A 10,519-nucleotide genomic window follows, 5' to 3' on the forward strand; every position below is an offset into this window, starting at 1 on the left:
TAGATTACTATAGTTTCAATTGAAGTAAAATTACCCCTCAAACACCTCTAGTTTCTACTTATCATTATGCATAATAAAAAACAATTTATTAAAATACACACACACATATATATATAGGATTTTCTTAAATTTGAATTTTGGATACTCCAATTGAAATATTTTGATACTTAAGGTACTGATTTGTTGTTTCATTAAAATGAAAACACAATTATTTCGTTTTCATTTTCAAGCAACAACTAATGGACTCAGCTCCGAAATCATGCAACCGCCGCCTCCTCCTCCTCCTCTAGCACTCTCTCCCCCCCTCGATTTCCTCGACAAAAAATCCAGCTCTCTCAAAATCCTCGCTTCTCAAACAGACACAAAAAAATACTTACACCTATAAACATACGAATACAAAAAGAGATTCCTTGCACGCAAATGGATCGGAGGAGGACTGAAAGTCCGGTGTATGCACGGCAGTGGAGCAGCGATTCTCGTGGTTCAAGCAGTACGGGATCGTCATCGCCGGCGCGGATGTCACCGGCACACCCGAACTCACGGCTAGGTTCAAGCATGTCAACAATCAAGCGCACACAAAACGTTGCCGCTAAGGCCGCTGCACAGCGGCTAGCTCAGGTGATGGCGTCATCGCAGACGGCGGATGACGACGAAGACGAGGACGATCTAGGGTTCCGATTCCCTGCTCCACCGAATCCGGTTTCTGCTTCGTCGGGGTTTAGTAGTGTAAACCATAGAGGGAGTAATAATGGTGTTTCGGTTATAAGACCTTATAGATCTCCGTCTCCTGCGGTAATTTCGAGTGCTTAATGGCTTGCAAGATGCGTTTTCAAAATTTAAAAGAATTTCAAAATTTAAAAGAATAATTCGATTTGAATTTGATTTTCTTGATTGAAAGTGTTTATGAGAACTAGTGCTAGTTGTAGTTGCTATATTGATATACAGATCTCTGCTTGTAGTGGCAATTTCGATATTTAATGCTTTTATATGGATAATTAAGTGTCAATTACGCTCATTTTTAATTTCAATTATCAGATTTCAATTCTGTTAGAGTTGAGTTTGGAGATCATTTTTGGTTTTTTAGGTTATATATGTATTTATACGCGCACGCATGTGTGTTAGGGTTTGAATGATTTAGTCTAATTGGAGATTGGTAACTTTAATTAGCTAGGTCGGAACTTTATGGAGAATGTGCCTTCAGCTCGGTCTACATCAGCTGGAAGGTCATCAATGTCAGTTCGTACAGTGACAGTAGTGCCACCTAGCAAACAGTCACTAAGAACTCCCATTTCTATACCTCCCATCGATCCTCCATCCAGTAGGAGTAGAGATAATAAGAGGTCAGTGAACTTATTGGCTCTTAACGTAATTTTTCGTTTTCTTTTTCTTGCTTTTTGGCACCTGTAAGCTATAGGCTTAGCTTTTAATATTTTGTGTGAAGACTATGGATCTGCTTAATGAAGAGCTTATGGGTGTGTAAGTTCATCCATTTATCAATTGGCAACTTGAGTGTGGACTTCTATTTGTTTGCACTGAATTAATGCTTTGCATCTGATTACTCGAATATCATTGCTGCCAATTACTGCAGGTTCACATCAGATATGGGACAGCTTAAGACTGATGCAGGAGATCAGCGTGAAGCATCAGCACTTCGTGATGAAGTATGTCATTCTGACCAATAGTTGATAATAGACATACAAAGTCTTTTATTTTTTGAACGAAGCTATAGAATAGTTTGAACCAAGTTGTTTTGAAGCTAAAATGAGTTAAATTTTGCAGCTTGATATGCTACAAGAAGAAAATGAAGTTATACATGACAAGGTCTGCAATCACCCCCCAAAAATTAAATTTTTTTATGCCGTTGTCTTTTGATGTTTTAACATTTATACCTGAGTTTTCAATGCAGCTTCGGAGTGCTGAAGAAAAACGCGAGGAGGCAGAGGCTAGAGCTAGGGAGCTCGAGAAACAGGCAAGTTTTATCATTTTAGCCTTTTGCTTTTTTATTTGTAATCTCTTGTTCAGTATGTTGACTTTGATTTAAGTTGCAAAGCAGTCTTAGTCTCTTATCAGTGTCAAGCATATGTTCTTGCTTTTGTCTTTTTCTGGACCAGTTTACAAAATTGTTTATATGCTTGGTTGACTGGAGAAAAAGACAGTACCCTTTGATGGGAAAAGGGAAAAAAGAAGAAAAAAAGAAATGGCTCTACAGTACAAGGGGATGTTTTGAAGCACACCTAGAGAAGAGCACTGAAAAAAGCCATATTGAGTGAAGGTCTCACTCTACTAGTTCAGTTTGATGAGTTCCTAGGGGACTGTGTCTACTATCTAATTGGTGTGTGTGCTAGGAAAGCAAGCAAGCTGAGCTGTGCTCTTTCTGTTCAGTAGCTCACAAGATAATATACTACTATTTCATTGCTGGTACTCGTTCCAATTAAGAAGTCTAGAATATGTTTCAGGAAGTTTCTATGAAGCATGGATATTTTATTTCAGATGACATGTGGATAGGGCTTATCTGTGGAACGAGGGCTGTGCAGCTTTTAGGAAACATATCTAACATTCAAAATCTCATATGTACTGCATGACTTTGATTATTTGACTGTATTTCCTTTTTCCTCATGTCCGAAACTTCTGTTAATCGCGTAACAATTGTGAAACAGTGTATACTGCTTTTTTTTTTTCTGAGCATGTAATTGAGTGCTTTAAGATCTGCATGGTTTTTATCTAACAATATCCAGTTACATGCTTGTATACAACTCTTTATGTAGTCATTTATATGGCTATGTTTTTTGATCCAATTGCCTTCTCATGTCTGGCCACTCTAGGTTATTTGCCATAAATTCGTGTGAAGGTTATTCTTCATTTGTTCTCAAATTCAATATTCATGTGACACTGTTTAACATGCCTCAGCATATTTGTAGTTCACCACTTGATTCACTTGGGTTGCTGCAAATGCTCAAATTTGGTTGGGATTATAGCTTAAACCAGTTTGGTGGTTGAAAGCACCCTAAATTTTCGTGCTTGGTTGTGTTTTTGCCAATGATTCGGAGATCATTCCCTTTCTGATTCTCTATTAATAGGTTGCTGCTCTTGGTGAAGGTGTATCCTTAGAAGCTAAACTGTTGAGCCGGTAAGCCTGGTTGGTTTTGTCTGTTCTGCGGTTCATTTAATTTCCTGTTTCTGATTTTTTTTCCCCTTTCAATCTTTAGGAAGGAAGCTGCATTGCGTCAAAGAGAGGTGAGTTTGGGTACTACATGCCAGTGGAGCAGATATGATTTTGACAGTGGAGTAGTTTTACTCGATTTTTGATTTCCCATGTTCTTCAGGAATGTAAACCTGTCGCTGGTCCATTGAGCCTTTTTTGAATACCTGTTTTGATCTTTTTTTTGGGATTGGGCTAACAGTATCAATTAAACCTACCACTTTTATTGAAGTGCTCTCCTGCTTTTCTTGTCTTTTTTTGAGGGCTGCTGAATCTTTTTCTTTCCACAGTTTCTGTTTTATTACTGAGAAATTTCTTGTTGCAGGCTGCTCTTAAAGCTGCCAAACAATCGACAGATGGGAGAGATGCAGAAATTGCAACTCTTCGTACAGAACTTGAGGTAGGGTATGATAATTCTGCTATTTGTTGTTTGTTGTCATCAGTTACCTTGAGTTGTAAAGCATAACCCTGTTTTTCAAACCAGAACTTGAAAGATGAGGCTGCAGCAGCTGCTGAACAGCTCCAAGAAGCTGAATCTGAAACGAAATCTCTTCGCACGATGACACAAAGAATGATTTTGACTCAGGAAGAGATGGTGTGTACATTAAATTGAGGTTGACGTTTATATTTAGCCTTATAGACGTTAACTGTTTGCTGCACATATCATTTAGGAGGAGGTTGTCTTGAAGAGATGTTGGCTTGCGCGTTACTGGGGTTTAGCTGTACAACATGGTAATCAACTTGATATAATCTTTTCCTGCTTAAAACGCAAAATGGTTGCATGCTTTGAATTACATGTATTTGTTTGTAGGGGCATATCCAGATGGTGTTGCATTAAGCTAGTTAGTTTAACACTGGATAGCAATCATACAAGACCTTTCTTAAACCTTTCTTTGTTAGTGGATTGTGGTTGTCATCACTCTATTGCCCACATCTTTGGTATGTACTAGGGGTGTGCATCTGTCGGGTTGGGTTTGGCCATATTTTGTATACAAGCTGACTTCTCGATTTTCTCCAACATTATAATCCATACAAAACCTGAATGGGTTGGATGAGACAGGTTGGATAACCTTTCAATAATCATAGGTAGGTCAGGTTGGGTCAGATGATGTAGATGGATCAGATACTTTAAACACTCCTAATATGTACATTATTGTTATTTTGGGTCTATTTGGTGTTCATCTGTGATCTTGTACCATGACAGACCTGTTAGTCACTTGATGGTTACGTTTTCTATCCCGGGCACCATCCATCTCTTCATTCTTCAGGCTTGGCTAAGAGCAAAAACATTAACATTATTGTTTCATACACATGCCCAAGCTTTGAACCGAGTCCTTTGGTTACTGCTGAACTGCCTTTTCTTCTGTTTGATCTATTCCTTCAGGGATTTGTGCAGATGTAGCAGTGTCTAAGCAAGAGCATTGGTCTGCTCTAGCTCCTCTTCCATTTGAAGTTGTCATTTCTGCTGGACAAAAGGCTAAGGAGGAGTCAGATAGAGGTTAGTTTGCTTATTAGCTTATTTGCAGTTCTCTTTGTTTAATATTTTCATTACTTGCCATTCATTAGTCCTATAATCTATTATGTTGTATAAATGGAACAGGTGGTCGTGATTCAGATAGGAGTAAAATAGCTCGTGATTTGAGTGATCTTACTGGAGAAGGAAATATTGAGAGTATGCTTTCAGTTGAAATGGGATTGCGGGAATTAGCTTCTTTAAAGGTATTTTTTACAAACAAACTATTCTTTAACCTCATTGTCAGTTTAGTTTTATTTTCTTTGATGTACTTGTTTGTCAATTGCATTTTGTAAAACTATATATTTTGTAGTTTACGATGTGTTTGTTTCTTCATTTGACATGAATTTCAAGAATTGTTTTTGGTGATTTTTTTTACTGTCATGCACTTTTGAAATAGCGTTCACGTACCAAATTTGCTCATTGAATAATTCTTGAACCTTATTGTCAGTTATTTTAGCTTCATTTTCTTTTATGTGCATATTTTTTGCTTGCATTTTTCATCAGTTGACATGAATTTTAAGAATTGCTTGTAATGATATCTTTTACCTCTAGTACTTTTGAAATAATGTGCAATTTATTGAATTAATTTTTTTTTATTCTGTTAATGTCCCACCTCACCCTGTTTTAAGGTTGAGGATGCAGTTGTACTTGCTCTGGCTCAACACAGACGACCAAGTACGGTTCGACAAACCTTCTCAGGTATATTTTCCTGTGTCTTCTGCAGATTAGTTTCTGTACTAATCAATTGCGTTGGTTGAATTTCTCTGCTAATGGCATGTGTATGGCATTTCAATATAGTGCATTTCCTTTGTGTGGTATGAATTTTTCTAGCATTTTTTTTAGTCTTTGTGACGAGTGTTATGAAAGTCTTTTGATTTGGAATACAAAGATCCAGTATCCAATAAAAGTTGCTCTGAGTTTGCTGAAAAATTTTATCCATCCTAGATCTAATTTTTGGACTCATGTTTGTTAATGTATGTTACCTTTTGAAGCAATTCTTATAAAAAAAAAAATGATATCCTGGCATTTATCTCTCCTCTCTCTTTTTCTTGGTTTCCAGATTCGAGACCACCAGGTGATCCCAAGTTGACTGAGGCCATTGGTAAGTGGTGTAACTCATCTGTCAAATAAGTTATGTTTCGTGAAATAAAATTTACAAGCCCCTCCTTGTTTTCACTGCAGAATTAAGTGAAGCAGAGGCAGACGATGTTCTTTTCAAAGAGGTCAGCTGCTGTCTTATTTGTCCTTTTATTTGTCGTTGCTGTATTTCATTTTTACAATTTTAGTCATGCTACAGGTCTTTGTTACAATACAAAGCCATTATTTATTTTCTTCTGTCATCATGTGCATAGAGAGGAAAGATCTTCCTTCTCCCGTATACTGTACCTTTTCATGATCTCATCTTCTACATCTAGTTTAGTATTGCAACGCCATTGTAGGTCCGCATGCATGAGGTCTGTATTATACTTTTATTAGTTCGGATAAATTATTTCAGGCTAGAGTGGAATCCTAGACCACAATCCATCAATGTATTTATGGTCTTCCAACTGTTAAAGCATCCAAACTTGAAAGTTTAACCTAAGCCTAAAAGAATTCTAAATAAATATGATTTACTCTATAACCACCACTGACCGGTTTTATATGTTGGATAACAACAACAATACCTACAAAACAATGTTATGCTCTCAGGTCATTTTCTTCGACAAGGCCATACCAAACTTTCCACAACCTATTTGGACACTCAATATTACCCTTTGGGATTAGGCCTTTCTAGACATGTTTCTCTACATTTTAACTTTCTATTTGCTCTTCCATGCATGGGGTGAGCTAATAAATTATGGTCTTGGGCACACTTGAATTTGATAACCATCAAAACCATTTACCTAAATTCTCTTAAGTCTGTCTTTTTCTCATGTTTTCATTTCATGGAAGGCTGCCTTGTTTGTTTGTTCATTCTGAACTTTTTTAATATTATGTGCTCATAGCATTTGAAATGATCGAGTTTGCAAATATGTGGTTCATAATGAGCATGGCTAGCTTCTAGTTATCTGCTTATTGTGACATTTGGTTAGTACCAGAATTTATTTGCATGTTGATTAAAGAATGCTTCAATTTTTATGTGCAGGCTTGGCTAACTTATTATTGGAGAAGAGCCTTAGTTCATGGTGTGGAAGAGGATATTGCAGAAGACCGGCTTCAGTTTTGGATTAGTCGTAGTGAGCAGGCACCAACTTCACATGATGCTGTGGATGGTAATTTAAATTCTCTTACAACAAAATATAGCAAAAATTCTAGTAAACAGGCACTAATTATGTGCCTCTTTCTTTTCCTTTATGCTTTATTTAGTTATTTATGGTCCAAGGTATCATTTGCAAAAACCTATTTAAAAAAAGTCCTTTTGGTCCATTGATGACAACTTGTTATCTAGGTCCATTTGAATGTTTTTCATTTCTTTTTGCTTCAATCTCATTTACAATAGGACTATTGATGGAGAATATTTAAAATAAAAATGCTTTACATTGTGCACGTGGTTGCTTGAGTTGGTAACTTGTGGGTATTTCAGATCCAATATTGCTTGAGTTGATAACTTGTAGGTATTTCAGATCCAATATTTGATTGGGCCAGCTTACCTATTATTCAAATAGTCAGTCATTAAGTCCCTCCACCATCCTGAATGACTTGGAAATCCTTGTGTTAATGGTTGTTATGAAATTTTAAAATGCTGTGAAATAAAAAAATTGTTAAATTATGTTATATATATATATATATATATATATATATCTTATGTTGGAAGACTGGGTAGTGCAATCTTATCAACATTTTGCTTCAATGATGTTTTCACATGGTGTCCTTGTGGCAGTTGAGCGAGGCGTAGTGGAGCTAAGGAAGTTGAGCATAGAGCAACAGCTATGGGAAGCATCTCGGAGAGAAATTGACCAGTCTTCTTTTGCCCCAGTTGCTAACCATAAACGCACAGATTCAGAGCTCTCTTCATAACGGTTGCCAGTTTAAATAGCCACATTCTTTCCTTCCATTTTCTCTTGTAAGTTGTTGGTGTCAATTTTAATACATGCAATTTTCATTATTGTATATATTTTTCTTCTCCACATTCAATTATCGCTGCAAATCCCCTTCAAACTCTTACACAACAGAATTTGTGTAGATGAGTCAAGTGTGTGAAATTAGGGATTCCTTTACAACTTAAATTTTGTATTTATGCCATTCATATGAAAAAGGCAAAAACCGTTGTTTAATGTCACTTTGCGCATCAACATGGAAATATTAATTCAATAAATTGTTCAATATACGGTAATTAATTTTTTTCCCTGTTCATCTAATTCGTTTGAAAATTTTCAGAATGTATCATCTTCAAATTTCATGAGGCCTTTACCTGCAGGGTTTCCCTCTACAAAGGCATGGATCTTGCCTGTGGGTCCCCGCTGAGCAGCAACTTTGCGAGTGTAATAGAGAGGAGGCTTGTATTTTACCGGGCGGGTTCTTTCATTTATTCTGCCAATTTTATTTTGGCCCAAGATGAAACAAGGTGCTGGTCCTAAAAAATCAGCAAGTTTCCTGCCGATTAAAATATGATTTGGCATCAAAATTGTTTGTGGTGACCTTTACAGTTTCTTTTCTTTTTCTACTTTGTCAGCCCAAGGTCTATAACGGGCCTAATGGCTCCCACGTTGCCACAAGACCTTTTGTATATATTGTCGAGGGGTGTTCATAAAAATATATATAGTTGGTCAGGTATGGTTTGTAATTGTATCTAATTTAATTTTTAATACTTTTACAAATTGTAAATCTGATTTATTTAATTTTTTTGAGACTCAAAGTTTAGCTAAGTTTTTCGTGAATATTACAAATATTCATGAGTTGGTTTATTTTCATGGGTTAATATTTGAAGATGGATTTACAGCATGGACTGTAGCTATAATGATATTTATCTTGCATCATTATTAAATTCTAGTTATTTTCTTTCTCTCTTTAAATAAAAGACAAGTTTTTATTTTTGTTATGTTAAAAATTTTAATAACAAATTTAATAACAAAAACTTTGGAGTTGAAACATAAATAAAAACAAAAACTTAATTTATAAATTATCAAATATAAAGATAAAAAGAGTATAGGCTATATGGGTTGGGTTGATTGAGTCTTAAAAATCTGAACTCGTTAACTGACTCATAATATCTGTTTTATAGATTTTTTGATCCGCTATAATATCAATATTATCCAAGTTTTATGAGGAAGATAATGCATGAGCTAATGTTTTTAAAAAACCTAAAATTGTCTTAAACTCTTAATATAGGGCAAGTAGTATTCATTTAATAAGACAAGGGCAGAATCGAAACTTACCTTACACTCCTATAAATTAATGGGCAGAAGACTTTAAAAAAAGAAGAAAAAAGAAGGAAGTTGATGAGCTTTTCGGCGCTGCGTCACAGTAAATTAACACGGAAAGGAGCTCAGTGAAAAGAGGAAGCAAAGAAAGAAAGGGAAAAGGTGAACCTTCGCTGCTTTCATTGCAAGAGCTTTGAGGGTCAACGTAACCACTCTCCGCACTCACACTTTCCAACTCTGTTTTAGCCAACCTCTCATTGTTGGTGTCGATTACTGTGGTAGGATTTTCTCTTGAAATTGCGTCTTAAACAAACACATTTGGGGTGGGGATGATGAAGAAAAATTCCTATAAATCACCGATAGAAATGATGATGCTCTGGTTAAAATCTCATTAACTTGGGTCCATTTCTTTCAAACTGGACAGCAACATAGCAATGCCAGCCATCATACAAGGGATGGGATTTTGTCATGTTTCTGTTTGTTTGTCTCCAAAACGAGTTTCCTTCCCTTCTTATCTCCAGTAGTGCCCCACGCTCTATAGCTTTTCCTAAGAGTGGTCCAAACTCCAGGCATCATAGTATTTGTGTCCGAGATTTCTCAATGCCAGCCAGTCTCATCTTCCCTAGGTTATCTTGTTTGTGTAGTTGCGATTGGTACACAAGTTGCATAAAGCATTGGTCTTTTGCCCATTATTGTAGGCACTCCATGACTAGCATCGATTACCCTTCTCTATAGCCATGATATGCGACACATAACAGTACTGGTGTGGTGGTGAATTTTAGACCATAGGCTAAACTCATTTATTGATATAATTAAGAGAGTGAGGACCCATTAGAAGCTATAATGACATGTTTTGGAGCTATGATGATGAACATGTGGTGTGTTTGGAGTCGACCAACCTTTGTATCTAAGAAGAAAACTTTTTTTCCCCTAAAAAAACAAAAAGGATGGAGACCTCATTAATATAAAGTCCTAATCGTGTACAAGTACAAAAAGAACATGTGAAAATAGCAGTAGGAGAAAGCAAAGACTGGGGACTGGGGACTGGGGACTGGGGAGTGTATGCTTGTGCTAACTGAACTTTTTGGAAGAAACATCATGTTAAAGGACCAGTTCCCATCTTCACAAATCACTCTCATCATTGAGATCCATGAGTTTTTAGACATTGAGATTATATAATCTAAGAAAATGCAGGACTTTGAAACAACCAGTGGTTCTGGTTTGATGAAGTGCTACCACCAAGATGCTTTTACTTACGGGGAATGTTTCAATTTTTGAAATACCAAAACAGGATCATGCATGTGAACATCTCCTATGTCTTCTCAACACTAGAGAACTAGATTTAGTATTGTACTTGTAGCTCAAGAAAAGTAGATCGATCGAGCCATTTTCTGGAAAAACAAAAAAGAAACTGTTAAGGCTGATAAGTCCTGCCAATGCCTTGAAAATACTGCCATACTATTC

General features: G+C 36.4%; 1 protein-coding gene across 4 annotated transcripts; it reads left to right on the forward strand.

The window, feature by feature from the left end:
• The first annotated feature begins 188 nt into the window (after positions 1 to 188).
• Positions 189 to 8,533, forward strand: LOC133675816 (coiled-coil domain-containing protein SCD2). Of its 4 annotated transcripts, none has more exons than XM_062097310.1 (18): positions 189 to 792; positions 1,168 to 1,340; positions 1,589 to 1,661; positions 1,780 to 1,821; positions 1,907 to 1,969; positions 3,078 to 3,127; positions 3,207 to 3,234; positions 3,525 to 3,599; positions 3,684 to 3,794; positions 3,871 to 3,931; positions 4,584 to 4,697; positions 4,800 to 4,918; positions 5,345 to 5,414; positions 5,776 to 5,817; positions 5,898 to 5,938; positions 6,841 to 6,967; positions 7,576 to 7,758; positions 8,073 to 8,533. In XM_062097310.1, the coding sequence occupies exons 1-17, from the start codon at positions 421 to 423 to the stop codon at positions 7,710 to 7,712; spliced, it is 1,698 nt and encodes a 565-aa protein (XP_061953294.1). In that variant the 5' UTR covers positions 189 to 420; the 3' UTR covers positions 7,713 to 7,758; positions 8,073 to 8,533. The 4 variants fall into 4 exon arrangements, with proteins under 4 accessions (XP_061953294.1, XP_061953293.1, XP_061953292.1 ...); XM_062097309.1 differs by having other exon boundaries at positions 8,113 to 8,533; XM_062097308.1 differs by lacking the exon at positions 8,073 to 8,533 and having other exon boundaries at positions 7,576 to 7,974.
• The last annotated feature ends 1,986 nt before the right edge of the window (positions 8,534 to 10,519 follow it).

This window comes from Populus nigra, chromosome 16 (genome assembly GCF_951802175.1).
Source record: "Populus nigra chromosome 16, ddPopNigr1.1, whole genome shotgun sequence".
Taxonomy (NCBI): domain Eukaryota; kingdom Viridiplantae; phylum Streptophyta; class Magnoliopsida; order Malpighiales; family Salicaceae; genus Populus; species Populus nigra.